The sequence below is a fragment of the Delphinapterus leucas genome, chromosome 12 (assembly GCF_059928025.1).
Source record: "Delphinapterus leucas isolate spDelLeu-1000000601 "Yukka" chromosome 12, BTC_Dleu_Yukka2, whole genome shotgun sequence".
NCBI lineage: Eukaryota > Metazoa > Chordata > Mammalia > Artiodactyla > Monodontidae > Delphinapterus > Delphinapterus leucas.
Window position 1 is genome coordinate 16,861,184 of NC_143140.1, and position 19,185 is coordinate 16,880,368.

Sequence of the window (19,185 nt, forward strand, 5' to 3'; positions counted from 1 at the left end):
ATTTATCCTTCATTTTGAAGGCAAAAACACGACCAAAGTTACTTACAAACTGTGCCTCTTTCTCTTTATGTTTTTCTTCAATCTCTTTAAAGACAAAATCCGTCAACATAGAGATAATAGGAATTGCCTCAGTTTGATGAGTTCAGAAGGAACTGGCAGTTTTAGTGAGGGGTCTGTCTTACACAGCTTTGCAACTATAGCTCTGCCAACACCTGGATAACACTGCAGAGCGGTTTCTGTACAAGAACCTTGTGTCTCCCAACACCCCTCTTGACTCCCAGCAGAGTCGGGCTACCATCCCAAGGGAATATGGTACCACCTGCATTTATCATCTGAGATCCTGGCATGTTCCTGGGGACTAGTAAGACCTTCACAGTTAAAGGGGATACCAGCCAAGATACTCTGAATCAAGAGTTAACACACACAGAGGAAAGGAACAAGCAAGGCTAAAAAGAGCAGTCTCTAGAATTTAGTATATCAGAGTAAAATGGAAGATGCAAAATAACTGAGTCTCACATAGATTAAAAACAAATTCTGTATACTCTCTATAAGAAGCAGATACTTATGTTTTCTTACCTCTTGAATATTGAACCTTAGGACCTCCTTCATATAAGTAGGCAATAAGGTCAATAAAGTATAAAAAGTCCAGTTGTAAGAAAAATGTGCAACTACAATAGCCCAAAGTGCTAGTGATTTCAGCATAGGTACCCATGGCACTGACTTCTGTGAAGAGAGCTGAAAAAGAAAAAAAAAACAAAAACAGGCATAATTAGGATAAGCTACAGCTATGTTCATGCTATGTTTAGATCTGTATCCGATCAGCTAAAATTCCATCTAGAATACGTTATCAACCTTGATTACTAAATCCCAGATTTTTAAACAACTCTTTTAAAATATTAAACAGCAATAGAAACTCCATGATTCAGATCTGAAGAAAAAACAGAAATGTAATCTTAGAGCTAAAATGTCAAACTAAATACTCCTTATGAATGTCAGAAGTCACCTGCAATATTACTTTCTCCACCTAAAAAACAGAGGACAGTTTAATAATCAAATTCAGAGGCTGACATAAGGGCAAAGGAAAGAGATTGGAAGTCCTATTAGAATTCATATTTCATTCTCCAATCTTTATTCATTTACAATGATCTATGAGAACTGTGCAACAGAAGGTTTTTTATGTAGCCATCTGGAGTAACGGTCTTCAAAGCAGGATGTAAGCACCCCAGCGGTAGCAAGATAATCCACCATGGTGTGGAGAGACATAACAGATCTTCTATCTATACTCACCTTTATTGTACAAAGAGAAATTAAGCTCTATTAATATTTAACAAATAGGTTGGCCCTGGAATATGTCAGACCATCACATGTTGCATGATCTCCCCAATTAAAAGGGGTTAATGGCATCCTTACTTGTTGATCTGCCCTCGGTGTCATATTACAGCATGTTACAGTTTACACCTGCCTTTTAAAATGGATTTATGAATTTTATTAGCCAGTTTTAATTAAAACAAATCTACAAAATCAACAATGTCTTCAAAAGATTCTTAAGGAGAAAGTAAATAGAAGTCTAATAATGTAAGCACGAGTGAACACCAAGAAAACAGTAAAATTGACACTTTTCCCCTTGAGTCCTTTGTCAGCTACCTCACCAAGCGAAATAATGGCAGGCTCATCAAATACACCGTATTGGGACTTCCCTGGTGGCACAGTGATTAAGAATCTGCCTGCCAGTGCAGGGGACATGGGTTCAAGTCCTGGCCTGGGAAGATCCCACATGCCACGGAGCAACTAAGCCCGTGCGCCACAACTACTGAGCCTGTGCGTCTGGAGCCTGTGCTCCGCAACAAGAGAAGCCACCGCAATGAGAAGCCTGCACACCACAACAAAGAGTAGCCCCCACTCGCCGCAACTAGAGAAAGCCTGTGCACAGCAACAAAGACCCAATGCAGCCAATAAATAAATAAATAAATTTATTTAAAAAAAGACACCGTATTCAAACACACTGCTCCCATTAAACAACATATCATTACTAATTTTAAGTGATAAAAAGGTTTCTCCTATTAAAATTCAAAACTGATGTACATACTGTTTATTTCACCTTACTCACCCTTTAAAGAGCTTATCTTTATTTAATTTTTATAACATCCATACGTACAGCAGTGCATGTAGATAACTGTAAAAACATGCATATATTCAGGTTGTTAAGCCCCTGTCCCCATTGCTTTATTGATGCATGATTAAGTAAAGCCTGAAGACCACTGGCCTGGGAAATCAGTTCCTTACATTTCCTATATCCTGAGGCTCTGCTGTGTCTTCCTCAAAAGCTAGAGCAATCTATGTTTCTACCTCCAGGGTTCACTATTATTTCAAAAAGAGGAAGAACCAGTATTAACCTTCTTGTGGCCTTTTTCTAGGGACTTTTGTTGTGACTTGGTAGATATGCTCTTGTGTTCTCCACTATGTCAAAGATGTAGGGGATGTGGGAGCAGACAAGGAGAGGGGACATTTATTCTTACATAGCAGTGGTTCTCGATTCCAGCTACGCTTCAGAATCACCTTTGACACTTCAAAATTACAGATGGCTGTGTTCTACCCCAGACCTGCTGAATCAAAGCCAAAGCCAAACTTCTGAGTGGAGGGCCAAGGCATATATTTTATTTATTTATTTATTTATTTATCTATCAATCAGGGATTCATTTTTCTTTTATTTATTTATTTGTTGCTTATTTAGTTTTGGCTGCACTGGGTTTTCGTTGCTGCATGCGGGCTTTCTCTAGCTGCGGTGAGCAGGGGCTACTCTTTGTTGCGGTGTGCGGGGTTCTCATTGCGGTGGCTTGTCTTGCGGAGCACGGGCTCTAGGCGTGGAGGCTTCAGTGGTTGTGGCTCGTGGGCTCTAGAGCAAGGCATGTATTTTAAAAAGCTTCCCTGGTGATTCAACACAGCAGTGGTTCCCAAACTTTGCTGCACATTAGAATCACCGGGGGAGCTTAAAACACTCCAGGGCCAATATTACACCGAGACCAATTAAATCAGGTTGGGAGGTGTGTAGGAGGTAGGTGGCTGTATTTTTTAAAGATCCCCAGGTGATTTCAAAGTGTAGCAAACTTTGGGATCCTCTGCTGTAGTAATTAAAGAATTCTGCAACCTCCCCCCTGCCCTCTGCCACCCCTTGCTTGAAAATCTTAGGACAAAGAGGAAGGAAAAAACCAGTCTAGAGATTTTAGAGTTTAAAGGAATTTGGAATATAGCTCTTTTTACATGGCTGTGAAACTCACAAAGGAAACGAAATCACACTTCTGTGTTGAAAGATACGAGCTTAAATGTATCTGATCTCTGAAAACTAAATATATTCTGAATAATGTATTCCCCCCTCCTGGAAATATAAACTTTAATGTGAAATATGTAATAATTTTAAGACTCACGCTGCATGTATTTACACTTACTGATGGTGATGTTTTAGAAGCTCTGATAATAGCTTTTGTAGCTCTTCACCAGTATTTAGGCATAATCTTGCTTGTACAAATGAAGCAAAACTGAAGCAAACTGAGCCATACTGGAATATTTTTGCAGTATATCAATTGAATTTTTGATAATCTGATGTTTCCGGAGAATCACTCAACCATAACCAGCTATATGTGGAGAGTGACGTCAGCAAGATGGCCAAATAATATGTCCCCTACTGGTATCCATTGTCCTCTACCCCCAGCAACAATTTGGCATCCATCCACGGGCAAAAGTGCCTTTCTGGGGGCAGAGGGATCTAGAAACATGTCAAGGGACCTGGCAGGAGTCACGCATGCCTGTGTGTTATGTAAAAGACATACAGATCTTGCTCCCAGCTGTGAACCCTGAAGTAGCCTGTGAACCAGCTCTAGCCCCTCTTGGCTGGGAGCAAATTTTCTTTAGATATTAGAGTAAGGGAATTTCTGAAGGAACAATCAATGAGGTCTTGGATCTTGTATAGAGAATGTATCATTAAATTAGCAATAATAGCCCATACAGCTTTTTTTTCATACAAGTTGAAGCAGGAAAGGACAAAACAAAAATGTATTTGTTGTCAGATGAGCAAATTCTTCTAGACTATAAAGGAAGGGTAAGGATATTCAACAACATTTGAGTATCTTCTATATGCAACTTCACAAAAAAAAGGTCTTCCTGTCAAATGCAAATAAAAGCAAATTGGTTTAGAAAAAGCTGCATGCAATACATGTTCTTAAGTTAGGTCAACTAAATATTCAAGCCAGAGCCCTCATTTGCTTAAGGCTGCAAAATTGTACACTCTTTCTAAAAGGTATAAAAGAGAAGCAAAACAGTTATAAAACATGCTGTTCTCAAGACTTAAGTAAAGGGACTTCCCTGGTGGTCCAGTGTCTAAGACTCCATGCTCCCAATGCAGGGGGCCTGCATTTGATCCCTGGTCAGGGAACTAGATCCCACATGCCGCAACTAAGAGTCCACATGCTGCAATTAAAGAACCTGCATGCTGCAGTGAAGACTGAAGATCCTGCGTGCTGCAACTAAGACCCGGCACGGACAAACAAATAAATAAATATTTTTAAAAAAAGACTTAAGAAAAGAAAAAAACCAAAAGCAGATCTACTCCCACATGCCACAACTAAGAGTCCACATGCTGCAACTAAAGAACCTGCATGCTGCAACGAAGATCGAAGATCCTGCATGCTGCAACTAAGACCCAGCTCAGCCAAATAAATAAATGTTTTTAAAAAAAGACTTAAGAAAAGAAAAAAACCAATACGAGATCTCTTGAGAAAAGAAAACTTCAATGGGTAAAGTGGTAATGTCTTAAAAATTTTTTTAAAAAGAGACCTTCATATAATGTGTTCTTGGATTGGAAGAATTAATATTGTTAAAATGACCATACTTCCCAAGGCAATCTACAGATTCAATGCACTCCCTATCAGAATACCAATGGCTTTTTTGCACAGAACCAGAACAAATAATTTTAAAATTTGTATGGAAACGTAAAAGACCTCAAATATCCAAAACAATCTTGAGAAAGAAGAACAGAGCTGGAGGAATGTGCTCCTGACTTCAGACTATATTATAAAGCTATAGTAATCAAAACAGTAGGGTACTGGTACAAAAACAGACACATAGATTAATGGAACTGATAGAAAGCCCAGAAATAAATCCAGGCACTTATGGCCAATTAATCTATAACAATGGGGGCAAGAATATACAATGGAGAAAAGACAGTCTCTTAAATAAGCGGTGCTGGGAAAACTGGACAGCTACATGTAAAAGAAAAAATTATAACATTCTGTAACACCAAACACAAAAATAATAACTAAAAATGGATTAAAGACCTAAACATAAGACTGGATACCATAAAATTCCTAGAGGAAAACATAGGCAGAACACCCTCTGACATAAATTGTAGAAATATTTTCTTGGATCTGTTTTCTAAAGCCAAGTAAATAAAAGCAAAAATAAACAAATGGGACCTAATGAAACTTAAAAGCTTTTGCACAGCAAAGGAAACCATCAACAAAACGAAAAGACAACCTACTGAATGAGAGAATATATTTGCAAATGATATGACTGATAAGGGGTTAATATCCAACATATATACACAGCTCATACAACTCAACATCAAAAAAACAAACAATCCAATAAAAAATGGAAAGAAGACCTAAATAGACACTTCTCCAAAGAAGACATACAGATGGCCAAGAGGCACATGAAAAGATGTTCGACATTGCTAAATATTAGAGAAATGCAAATCAAAACTACAATGAGAGGACTTCCCTGGTGGTCCAGCAGGTAAGACTCCGTGCTCCCAATGCAGGGGGCCTGGGATTGATCCCTGGTCAGGGAACTAGATCTCACATACCGCAACTAAGAGTCTGCATGCCACAACTAAAAGATCCCGTATGTTGCAGCTAAATATTCTGCATGCTGCAACCAAAAAAAAAAAAAAAGATCCTGCATGCTGCAACTAAAGATCCTTCATGCCACAACTAAAGATGCTGCACACTGCAATGAAGATCCCGCATGAAGATCCTGCGTGCAGCAACGAAGACCTCACGTGCTGCAACTAAGATCCAGTGCAGCCAAATAAATAATAAATATTAAAAAAAACTACAATGAGATACACCTCACACCAGTCAAAATGGCTATCATCAAAAAATCCACAAGCAATAAATGCTGGAGAAGGTGTGGAGAGATGAGAACCCTCTTGCACTGTTGTTGGGAATGTAAATTGGTGCAGCCACTATGGAGAACAGTATGGAGGTTCCTTAAAAAACTAAAAATAGAGCTACCATGTGACTCTGCAATCCCACTCCTGGGCATATATCTGGAGAAAAACATGGTCCGAAAGGATACATGCACCCCAATGTTCATTGCAGCACTGTTTACAATAGCCAAGACATGGAAGCAACCTAAATGTCCATCGACAGAGGAATGGATAAAGAAGATATGGTACATATATACAATGGGGTACTACTCAGCTGTAAAAAAGAATGAAATTTTGCCATTTGTAGCACCATGGATGGACTTGGAGGGCATTATGCTAAGTGAAATAAGTCAGACAGAGGAAGACAAATACTGTATGATATCATTTACTTGTGGAATCTAAAAAAAACCCAACAAACTAGTGAAGATAACAAAAAAGAAGCAGACTCACAGATATAGAGAAAAAACTAATGGTTATCAGTGGGGAGAGGGAAGGGGGAGGGGCATCATAAGGGTAGGGGATAAAGAGGTACAAACTATTAGGTATAAAATAAGTTACAAGGATACATTGTACAACATGGGGAATATAGCCAATGTTTTATAATAACTATAAATGGAGCATAACCTTTAAAAATTGTGAATCATTATATTGTATACCTGTAACTTACATAATACTATACATCAACTATACTTCAATTTAAAAAAAAAAAGAGAGAGAGGCATTGCTTTGGGGAAAATCCCCGGCGTTCTCCTTACTCATTGCAAGTAATAATAGATCCTTCCTTCTACATCTGAAAAAAAAAAAAAGGGACATCTTCAACACAGAGCAGTAGTTGATGATCTTAAAGCACTCACTAGTTACTTACTATAGGCAGTCTATCCATGAGCTAGTCATGAGCTGGCCTTCTGAGTTTACCTGCAGAGTGCCCTGAAGATTTTATTCCTCTTGTAACATTTCTGAATCAAAATCAGAACTATACATGCTGTCATAAATGTAGAATCTACTTATTGCAAGAATGAAATCACATTTCTGCCTATAAGTACAGGCTTTTCTTAGCTGGATAACTGAGAGAGCATTATAACTGGAGCCCCTGCTTGTCTGGCTCAGACCTTCTCTCCACACAGCTGTTAGCGTAAGCTTTATAAAACTCAAACTTCACTCTGTCACCTCAAGCTTACAAACAGTTCATGGCATGCCAGTGCCTAAAGGATAAAGTCTAAGCTCTTCAGCGGGGTGTACCGGACGCTCCATGATCAGGCTTCTGCCCACGCCCTACAATCTCCTGCCACTATCTACCTTTGCCTTTTACCTGCAGCAATACCTGACTCTGGCACTATCCTGGCAGGTATCACTCTCTCTCCTCTGTCTCAGCTTATACCACATCTTTGGCCTGGGATGTCCGCACATCTCTCACTCTCCCAATTTGCCTGGTTAACTCCAACTTCTCTTTCAAGATTGTTCAGATACAGCCTTTACCTGAGCTGGCCTGCTTCTAACAGCTGGGCCACAGTGTGCTCCATTGACTGTGAACAAAGTCACTCTATAAGAATGATGGGGCTTCCCTGGTGGCGCAGTGGTTGAGAGTCCGCCTGCCGATGCAGGGCACACGGGTTTGTGCCCTGGTCCGGGAAGATCCCACATGCCGCGGAGTGGCTGGGCCCGTGAGCCATGGCCGCTGGGCCTGAGCGTCCGGAGCCTGTGCTCCGCGGCGGTAGAGGCCACAACAGTGAGAGGCCAGCGTACCGCAAAAAAAAAAAAAAAAAAAGAAAAAAAAAAAAGAGAATGATGGAATGAGACAAATAGGCCACTCCTTAATCACCTCTGAGCACAGACAAAAACAAAATCTATGGGGACTTCCCTGGAGGTCCAGTGGTTAAGGCTCTGGGCTCCCAATGCAGGTGGCATAGTTTCGATCCCTGGTCAGGGAACTAAGATCCCGCATGCCGCTCAGTGTGGTCAAAAAAAAAAAAACACCCCCCCCAAAAACAAAACAACAACAACAACAAAACAAGAAGGTATGAACCACACAAAGGCGCAAAACCTTCCTCTCCCGGCTAATGTGAGTGACTACTGCTTCCTAACACAAGTCTAAGCTATAACAAGCTGCCCTCTACTCTCTCGCTGGGATGCCCTGTGGTTCCTCATGGTGTGCTTTCTTCACTGCAGCAAAACAAGAAACGCCGTGTTCACACGGGCAGCACATGTACTAAAACTGGAACAATACAGAGAAGATTAGCATGGCCCCTGCACAAGGATGACACGCAAATTCATGAAGCGTTCCACACTTAAAAAGAAAAAAAAAAAAGGAAGAAAGAAAGAAACCCCTTTGTTCAACTACAGGTATGTTGCTGACAGTCTTTGGCCAGAGACCATCAACACCAGAGCTTTTCCGATCTGTTCCTAGGCTGGCTGAAGACCCCTGCCTTCTCTGTATCAAAGATGTACTGTGTAACCTGTAACACAGCACTGTTCAGCCTGTATTAGATTGAAATTCTGTTCATCCCTCTGGAGATCACAGGTCCCACAGGAACCATGTCTTGTTCATTCCCTCTCTTTGATTAATTTTTTAGTCCTCAGTACCTGACAAAGAACCTAGGACACAGTAAGCTTTCAAAAAATGTTTAAGAAATGAATGAAGTACAGCAGATGCCGAACATTTCTTGGATCCAAGATTTAAAAGTGGAGCTTCATGTAACACAGTATTTTATGACATTTTCAACGACAATGTCATCTGGTTTAAGAATGCAGTTTGGAGTTCTATGAAATCTAATTCCCCTAATTCCTCTTGCTTCTGAATATTTCAATTTCTGAAGCATATGGAAAAACAGATTAACCTTAGGTTTGGATAATGGACAGATTTAGGCACATATTAAACTAGCTTTAAAAAAAATCTATATAAACTAAAAGGTTTCGTAAGTCCATAAAAAGAATGATAAAAATGAAGTTTTAGAAGAAGCAAATTGTTAATCATCAATGCTGAGAAAATGTGAGAAAACATATCAAGTTTCTAAAAAAATTGAAGTATAGTTGACTTACAATATTATATTAGTTTCAGGTGTACAAAAGAGTAATTCAGTATTTTTATAGCTTATGGTCCATACAAAGTTATTATAAAATGTTGACTACATTCCTGTGCTGTACATTACATCCTTGTAACTTACTTATTTTACCTGATAGTTTGTACCACTTAATCCCCTTCACCTATCTTGCCTCTGCCCTGACCCCTTTCCCTCTGGTAACCACTAGTTTGTTCTCTGTATCTATGAGCCTGATTCTGTTTAATATTTGTTCATTTGTTTTATTTTTTAGATTCCACATATAAAAGAAAAGACATAGTATTTGTCTTTCTCTGTCTGACTTATTTCACTAAGCATAATACCCTCCAGGTCCATCCATGTTGCTGCAAATGGCAAAATTTTATTCTTTTTTATGGCCAAGTAATATTCCATTGTATATATAAGATATATCAAGTTTTACGTGGCAAGACCCATTTACAATGCATTAAGTCTTTTAATCTGTTCCTTAGTGAGAAAAAGTGGGTGATTCATTTGATTAACATCTCAGAGAACACTGAGATCTCAAAGTAACTTTCTTTATTACATTGGTGATTTCTTCCAGATTTTTGTCAACCTTTGGCAAAGACCAAGCGATGCCGTATTTCTTAAAATTCAGCAGTTTATAGAGACCTTTGTAGCAAATTGTAAAACTTGAAAAGAAATGCGGGACTTCCCTCGTGGCACAGTGGTTAAGAATCTGCCTGCCAATGCAGGGGACATGGGTTTGAGCCCTGGTCCGGGAAGATCCCACATGCCGCGGAGCAACTAAGCCTGTGAGCCACAACTACGGAGCCTGTGTGCCTAGAGCCCGTGCTCCGCAGCAAGAGAAGCCACCATAATGAGAAGCCTGCGCACCACAACAAAGAGCAGCCCCTGCTCGCCGCAACTAGAGAAAGCCTGTGAGCAGCGACAAAGACCCAGAGCAGCCAAAAAAAAAAAGAAACGTGAGTGAGTAAATGTTTAATTACTGCCTGGTTTACTATATATAAACATTGAAAATATCAGTAATAATAACTTAGTGGGCAAGAAAACTCTTACACGAAATATTTTATGTTCTTAAACCAATAAAGTGACTATGAAGCAATTAACAATGCTAAAGAAAAGACTGTATATATTTTAATTTTCCTAACGTTTTCATGTTCTTCTTTTATTCCCACCAAAAGGCAAATATTTTGCCTCCATGGCTTGAGAATTTATGATAAAGTATGTATTAAATTATGATAAATAATTTATCATAAATTAAATTATGACAGACTATTAAATTATGATAGACTTTTATTTCTGACTTGCTATTGTGCTCAATTAAGTGAAACAAATCTTACTTTAGTTAAGTATAAATTTTTCCTGAAGGGCTACCCTAGAGGAGCAGACAGGTGTATATCATATTATATTATTATATATCACAATAAATGTGCTGTCCTTGTTAAATCACACTCGTTTAAAATACAGATAAAAACACACTAGTTTTCTAACAACTAACATTTAGGGTATAGCTATAAGATTCCTTTTGTAAATAACACATCTTATTCTCTACTAATTAAGAAGACAGAGGAGACTCACTTGATAATCATTACTCTAGAAGGTTTAAAATTACTTAGAAAAGTAATTTTTCATAGATTTAAACTAGATTTAAGTAAATTTCTAGATTTTAAATTTCATAGATTTAAACTAGAAAGAATTGACATTTCTTGGACAAAACAGTACTTTGTACATTTATTTAATTTGCCTGCTCTATTTTGCCTAGAGTGTTCACAACAGAAATATCTATTAAAAAAACTGGTATCTTAATTCTGAAGAAAAAAAAAGGTTCTGAAATTATTTTTAAAATGTGCCAAAGTCCTTACCTGATTTCTTAATGATGAAAGAATGTATTCCTTTTCATAGGGGGAGATTGTCTTGTGAGTTTCTGGTGTATCACTAACTAACCAGATCCATAAAATAAACCAAATGATTCCAACTATACCTTAAAATAGAAAAATAAGAGGTAAATGAAATTAGTATGCACCAACAGCAATTTTTCTGTCTTGAAAAAATTATGTAATTATAAACTTAATGAAAAATTGGTTTCAGCTTTGTTTTCAAGTTCCTCATAATTCTTTAATGGGATAACTGCTATTTGTATTATCTCCTATAAATTTTTAAGGGGAAAAACTTTAAAAAAAATTTCAGTATAACTGACATATAACATTACATTAATTTCAAGTGTACAACACAGTGATTTGATATTTATATACACTGCGAAATAATTACCACAATATATCTGGCTACCATCTATCACCATACAAAATTACAAACATTTTTTTTTCTTGTGATGAGAACTTTTAGGATTTATTCTCTTGGCAACTTTCAAGTATGTACCACAGGGACTTCCCTGGTGGTGCCATGATTAAGAATCCGCCTGCCAATACAGGGGACACCGGTTTGATCCCTGGTCTGGGAAGATCCCACATGCCGTGGAGCAACTAAGCCCGTGTGCCACAACTACTGAGCCTGCGCTCTAGAGCCCACGAGCCACAACTACTGAGCCCGCATGCCACAACTACTGAAACCTGTGCGCCTAGAGCCCGTGCTCCACAACAAGAGAAGCCACCGCAAGGAGAAGCCCGTGCACCGCAACGAAGAGTAGCCCTCATTCGCCGCAACAAGAGAAAGCCCACTACAGCAACGAAGACCCAATGCAGCCAAAAAAAAAAAAGAAAAAAGTATGTACCGCAGTATCACTGTGCTGTACATTACATCCCCATGACTTATTTATTTTGTAATGGGAAGTTTGCACCTGAAGAGAACAACTTTTAACCACATGACTCTGCCTATCAGGGCCTACCAGACAAACCTTTTAAAAAATAAAAGTTTACAATCTATTATTTCCACAGGTATCTGCTTTTGTTTATTGATTTTTGTTTTGATTGCAGATATATTTCCTGCATAAATGTTTACATGGCAATCTAATTTATTAAATATGTGTATTGTCCTGCTATTGAGATTGAGAAATGAAAGGTCCTGGGACTAAACAAAGAAACAAAAAAGATTAAAACTACCAAGTGAGAGCATCCTACTTTGTTTGAGAAGAAATATTTTCAAAATATACATCTTTTATAATAAACAACACAGCAGTTTTTATAGTAAGTATAGCATTTAAGTCCTGGATTCAACAGCAGTTTCTATTGAACAAATATTCCAGAATTAACATCAGGTCACAACTCAGCTGGATCATTTTAACCACATAAACTTGAAAAACAGGTTGTCAGTAAATGTTTCAGAGCTTTGTGGCCTAGGAGATGGGTACTTCAGTGAATTGGAATATACATATTTTAACCAATTATTAGATCACTATTACATTTTGGATCTATCACATTATAATTTAGGTTACATTTTTGAATAAACTTACCAAAGAGGTAGAAGACGTAAGTCCAATTCATATAGAAGCAAACTATACCAGAAAGAGGAAGAGAAACTACTGTCCCAAGCTGTGCTCCTAGAATAACAACAAAGACTTTGTAAACTTTGGAGAAAAATGAACAAAGAGGGGACACAGGTCTACAGCCTAAAGAAGACGGATAACAGACAACAGAGAAAAGAGTGATTCAGATCCTATAGGAGTTGAGTTAGTCACATGTAAATATAAACAACCCATTCTCTTAAGGGATCATTTACTAGAAAACCCACAATATGTAAAATGTATACATTAATATGTAGTTATATTAGTTACAATTATGTAGCTACTGATGAATTAGAAGGCATCAGTCAATAGAAGACCTATTATAATATGAGCCAGTAAATGCCACATTACTAGTAAATGTGTTAGAAAGCCAAGTGTTTGGGGAAAGGCTCAAAGATGGTCTCTAAACATAGCCTACTGCAGCACACCTGGAGAAAAAAGAACGAAGCTTTTGGTAGTCTAATTTGCCCCAAATATATTACACACAATTGTTTCGGATAAATAAGTGATAAAATTCATTTTAACCACCAAACAGAAGACATCTTAGAAGGTACAGTGGGAGCTAAAATAATCAGACATTGTTTCTGGTCTCAAATTTTAGTCTTATATAGGAAGTAAATATAAACAAATAATTATTACACGTTAGAAAGTGTTGAGTGTCACAGAGCAATATGGAAGTTCAAATGTAAGACAGATTACCTCTGACCTCTAGAGATCAGGAAAAGATGTAAGAAGCAGCAGTGGGACTTTGAAAAGATGGGCAAGATCTGGTCCCATAAGAAAGAAGATATAGAGGCAGGTGTAACAGGGTGAGCAAATGAATGGAAGTAGGGAAGCAGAAAGTGGGTTGGGGAACTTCAATTGGGTGAAGGCAAGGAGTAGGAAGGCTAGAAAACCGGGTTGAATAGTTACTGAATATCTGTTCCATGCCAGGCACTATGTGCCAAAAACATAAATGAAAAGTTTTCATTCAGTGTGTGAGCTGGAGAAATTATAATTCACATATAAAGCTCATGCTATCTTACCTACACACCAAATGATAGCAAATAAATGCACAGAAAACAAGGTGTCTGAAAGGAGGGGTTGAAAGTCATGACCAGCTTATCAGATGATCAAATCAAATCACAATTTAAGGACAAAAGTGTTTTATTTTCCAGCTTTTTTTTTTTTGGCTTTGTTTTGTTGAAGCATTCTCTATATCAACATCTGAAAAGGCAACATGTTTTGAAATAAATGATGGCAGACGGAGAAAATGACAGTAGTCAATGGAGCCACTTTGCTATATGCTGGTGAGCCAAAGAAGAACATTAAGAATAAAGTTATACCCCTGCAACTTAAGTTTTCCCCAAAGAAAGCACCTGACATTGCATGATTCTGCTTTGCGCCCTTCCCCCAAGGTTGATATACAGATAACACATTGTAGCGAAAACCTTCACAAGAACAGTTATCTCACCTGCATATGAAATGCTGAGAAGCTTGCTTCTTTCAAGAGGAGGAGCCCACGAAGACCACATGGCATGCATGGCGGGAAATGTGACACCCTGGGAAGGGAAAAAGATATTTCTGACGAAATACAAGGTAGTTTTGTTCATGTTTTAAATTCAGTTGAGTATTTTGTTGCAAGAGAAGTTTCTGGATAAGACTCACGCTAGAATCAGGTTTCATGGAGTGAGATGTCTTTACAGTGCTGAGTGCAAATACCTCATAATGAAGTACTTTCAAAATCTGAACAAAGATTTGTGGACTCTGTCAACTGATTTGAGGACTGCAAGGCAAGGGTTACAAAAAATGTAAAAGAATGTACTGAATGAGGATATAAAGGTACCCTCCCACAGTGAATTTCACTCATTTACTTTATTATTATTATTTTTTATAAATTTATTTATTTATTTATTTTTGGCTGTGTTGGGTCTTCATTGCTGTGCGAGGGCTTTCTCTAGTTGTGACAAGCCAGGGCTACTCTTTCGTTGTGGTGCACAGGCTTCTTATTGCGTGGCTTCTCTTGTTGCGGAGCTCGGACTCTAGGCGCGCGGGCTTCAGTAGTTGTGGCACGCAGGCCCAGTAGTAGTTGTGGCTTATGGGCTCTAGAGCACAGGCTGTAGAGCGCAGGCTCATTAGTTGTGGCACACGGGCTTAGCTGCTCCGCAGCATGTGGGATCTTCCCAGATGGGGGCTTGAACCTGTGTCCCCTGCATTGACAGGCGGATTCTTAACCACTGTGCCACCAGGGAAACCCTCATTTACTTTATTTATGGCCTGAATGCAATGGGAATGTTATCAATACGTAACTTTTAAAAATACTGAGCTAATACTGTGGGATACTAGAAGAAAATTCAGATTCACCTTACTCAACAGGAAAAATGGTCCTACCAAAAAATGGTACTATCAAAAAACACTCAATTAGAGTGCTTACCGGTATTTTTTTCTTTTCTGGTGATAATTAGCCTAGTAAATGCCAATTAGGGGAGGGGCAAGGTAGGAGTGGGGGATTAAGAGGTGCAAACTACTATGTATAAAATAAATAAGCTATAATGATATATTATACAGCACAGGGAATATAACCAATGTTTTATAATAACTATAAATGGAGTATAATACATAAAAATTTTGAATTGTTATACACCTGAAATTTATATAATATTGGACATCTACTATACCTCAATTTAAAAAAATACTAATTACTGGTAATGGAGAAGCAACAAGACAGTGAAGGCAGGGAGGCTCACAGAGGCTTGGGAGAGGAGGAGATGCTACAAGGGAACAGGAAGGAATAGATTCTGGTAGATTTGCAGCAGTCGATTCACAGCTCTCCTTGGCCATTCACTAGCTGTGTAGCCTCAGAAAGATCAGTTAACCTCTTAGAACTTCAGTTTATCTGTAAAACATATATTTTACTTAGATGAGGAGAAAAGGAACCTGTTAGTAGGGGGGTAATTTTATTTTGTAGTCAAGGAGGGTTTAGTTTTCTACTTAGAGAAGGAGAAAAGGGACCTGTATATATTTTACTTAGATAAGGAGAAAAGGAACCTGTTAGTGGGGGGGGGTAATTTTATTTTGTAGTCAGGAAGGGTTTATTTGGTACACCCCTATTCGATAAGGACAAAATAAGAATGTCCAGATGAGTGACCAAAGCTTACATTTAGAAAGCACTTGGCAATTTCCAAAGTTTTCTAGCAGTTATTATCACATCTGAGCTGTGACTGAGGATGGGGCAGGTATTTAATATATTTGATTTATATTATATATTGTATTTGTATGATATTTATATTAAAACCTATGGTTCTACCATTAGATACAGTGGAGTTATTATTCAAACTCTGATTTTCCTACTCCAGTCAGTGGTTTTCCTACACAGCATGATACAGAATAACCTTTAAGCTGTATGCTAAACCCAGAGGCCACTATCTTGCTTGGTTAAAGAAATGTTAAGAGAGAGCGAAATAAACCTATGCCTTGAGAAGTTCAAAGTTAGAAATGAAACGAGATCATTATTTAAAGATGGAGGTACACATGACGAAATGCAAAAGAGAAGTGGAAAGGAAAAAAAATAAGAAATTAAATTTTTAAAATAATTAAAAAATGATCGAAATCTTAGGAGGAGAGGAAAAGAAAGATAAAAATTAATAATAACAATTTTAAAAGCAGCAGAGAGGCCAGAAGAATCACAGGACTAAAAAAAAGGTAGCTACATAAAACGATAAATTATTTGTCTCTAAGTTAGAGGACCAGAAGAAAGAACAAATGATAAAGAAGAAGTTCTATGAAAAACAACAAATTTAAAGGAAAACAAGGCAATTTGATAGTCTATTGGGTAAAATATGTTTTAGACCTGGGCAATCAATGATGGAGCAGAGGTAAACAGTGGCAAAAGTTCAAGAACTAGGATGGTCTGTCCTCATGGTTTTAATAGTGGTTTCTTATCTCCTCAGTAGGAGGGAGTAGGGGAAGCTATGAAGTATTCCCCTAGAAAATGTTTTCTCTAGTCTTTGAGTAAAGCTTCTAATTTTGGAGTGCCCCCACTCAAGACCTCACTGACCACAAGTGAAATCTACTCATGTTATTTCATAGTCAATCAGTTTCTAACTAAAAAATAAACCCCTATTATCTTCCAGTGTCATTTTTTCTGGTTCATATTCATATCAAAGAATAATATCTTTTATTTTAATTTTTTTTGGCGGTACGTGGGCCTCTCACTGTTGTGGCCTCTCCCGTTGCAGAGCACAGGCTCTGGACGCGCAGGCTCAGCGGCCATGGCTCATGGGCCCAGCCGCTCCGCGGCATGTGGGATCTTCCCGGACCGGGGCACGAACCCGTGTCCCCTGCATAGGCAGGCGGACTCTCAACCACTGCGCCACCAGGGAAGCCCGTTAAACATAATTAATTACATGTGGGGTGCTTGGATTAGTACTTGGCTCGTAGGTAGTGATCAATAATTATCAGCTACTATTATGACTGTATTAACCTTGTCTTTTTGTCTCTTTTTGCCTAAATAAGAAACAAATTATTACTATCCGTTTTTCTTTTTTATAATTTTTGAAAATTTAATAAATTTTATTAACTATTGTTATACATGTAAAATGTGTTCAGCTCTAGCATTCAATGTCTTTCTATATGCCAATGAAATGAATCATTTTTCTATGGTAGAATGATATCTTTTTTTTTTTTCGATACATGGGCCTCTCACTGTTGTGGCCTCTCCTGCTGCGGAGCACAGGCTCCGGACGCGCAGGCTCAGCGGCCATGGCTCACGGGCCCAGCCGCTCCGCGGCATGTGGGATCTTCCCGGACCGGGGCAAGAACCCATGTCCCCTGCATCGGCAGGCGGACTCTCAACCACTGCGCCACCAGGGAAGCCCAAGAATGATATCTTTAAGGAGACAAGAAAGTGATATAGGGTAAGAAGAATAACAAAAGAGAAAAAAAATTACCTCTCCTAGTCCTTCTAGGGCCCTGAGTGCAATGAGGGCTCCAACTCCGAAATCTGCAGCGAGGGGAGTGAACAGGGTGAAGACAGAGGTGCCAAGGACCCCAAATCCCAGCAGCAGTTTCCCCCCACTTCTGCTGGCAACATATCCTGCAGGAATCTGCGTGATGATGTAGCCATAAAAAAAAGACCCGAGAATCCATCCTTGAGTTTCTGCATCCCATCGGTACTTTTTACCCTGTAGAGAGTAGGAGGAAAAAGAACAGCCTTTTAAGACCTTGATGAAACGGCTCCTTTCTCTTACTGGCATGTGAGTACATATAAATGTAATTTTGAACCACTGTTTTTGTTTTTTTGGCCGTGAGGCTTGTGGGGTCTTAGTTCCCCGACCAGGGGTTGAACCTGGGCCACAGCAGTGAAAGCGCCGAGTCCTACCCACTGGACTGCCAGGAAACTCCCCAGAACCATTGTTTTAGACTGAAGAACATGCAGACTTTCTACTGGGTAGGTGAGTCACCGTGATACAGACATGCAGATTCTAGAAGTGAATCGAAAATCATTGAAAGTCATAATGTTCAGGAAGGCTTGCTGTCTTATGAAACTAGACTATGGGATGAATTGTAGGTATTTTGTAATGACCATGACAAAGAAGGCTCAAAAAAGGTACAGGTTTAATCCAGAAAGCTACGAACAGGAAACTGCAGTGGTCAGGCTAGGCTTTGGAGCCCGGCCTGGGTTCAAGCCTAGCTCTGTTACTTACTGGATTTGTGATCTGGGAAGAGTAAATGAAAAAGGCCCATAAAATAAGGCCTGACACACACTAAATATTCACTTAATGTTGGCTACTAGTATGCAAAAATATAGATAATTAAGAGGCCATTAATTAATAGACCATTTCAGACCAAGCACTTCAACAAGGACATAGAGCGATACAAAAGTGCAGGAATTTAAACCAAGCCAGAAACTTCACGTGAGTAGGAAATGTCTTTTAATTAGCAGTACACAGTAAGGTGAAAATGAAGATCTGGTGACTGAGTATCTGACATCTTTAGCACACATAGCCCTGTAACCTACCCACGTGTTAAGAACCATTCAGGATTTCTTTTTACTGTCGATGTAGGGCAAATAAGTAGGTGGATCATGAAAAGCACTTATCAAAAGTAAAGACACAAAGCAAAGCCCTAATTATCCTTGTTTCGAGTACCAATCTACAGCTTCTCTGTAGAATTCCAGGGCTTCATGAAGTGTCCAGCAATTACAGGTTGAGGTGGGGAAAGTGGGTGATGTGTACCCAAATACATATTCGGCAACATTATTGAAGTCCAATGTAAAGATTTTTGATAAGTCATTATTTTGTACATGTGCTTGTTTGGGCAGAAACCCTCTTCCCTGTTGGAGTGATCCTGTCTGTAAATGGCAGGAGAGACTCACCTACATGGGATTTGGCTCCTTTGTGAGCACTGAAGATGCATGAAAATACACTTACAAAAAAGGACAGGGGCTTCCCTGGTGGCGCAGTAGTTGGGAGTCCGCCTGCCGATGCGGGGGACGCGGGTTCGTGCCCCGG

General features: G+C 38.9%; 1 protein-coding gene and 1 non-coding gene across 4 annotated transcripts in view; one reads left to right on the forward strand and one right to left on the reverse strand.

The window, feature by feature from the left end:
* The window catches only part of SLC17A5 (solute carrier family 17 member 5), a 58,370-nt gene that overhangs the window by 25,946 nt on the left and 13,239 nt on the right, over nucleotides 1–19,185 (reverse strand). For 2 of the 3 annotated variants that reach the window (XM_022590376.3, XM_089921742.1), the window contains exons 3-7: nucleotides 17,623–17,856; nucleotides 14,148–14,235; nucleotides 12,644–12,730; nucleotides 11,100–11,218; nucleotides 577–735 (exon numbers count right to left, since the gene is read on the reverse strand). In XM_022590376.3, coding sequence (XP_022446084.1) covers nucleotides 577–735; nucleotides 11,100–11,218; nucleotides 12,644–12,730; nucleotides 14,148–14,235; nucleotides 17,623–17,856 — 687 coding nt within the window. The remainder of the gene's footprint in view (nucleotides 1–576; nucleotides 736–11,099; nucleotides 11,219–12,643; nucleotides 12,731–14,147; nucleotides 14,236–17,622; nucleotides 17,857–19,185) is intronic. The other variant, XM_089921743.1, reaches the window with a different exon arrangement.
* Nucleotides 8,382–8,488, forward strand: LOC115801819 (U6 spliceosomal RNA). The gene has a single exon (XR_004022173.1). It is a non-coding gene; the product is annotated as a U6 spliceosomal RNA (small nuclear RNA).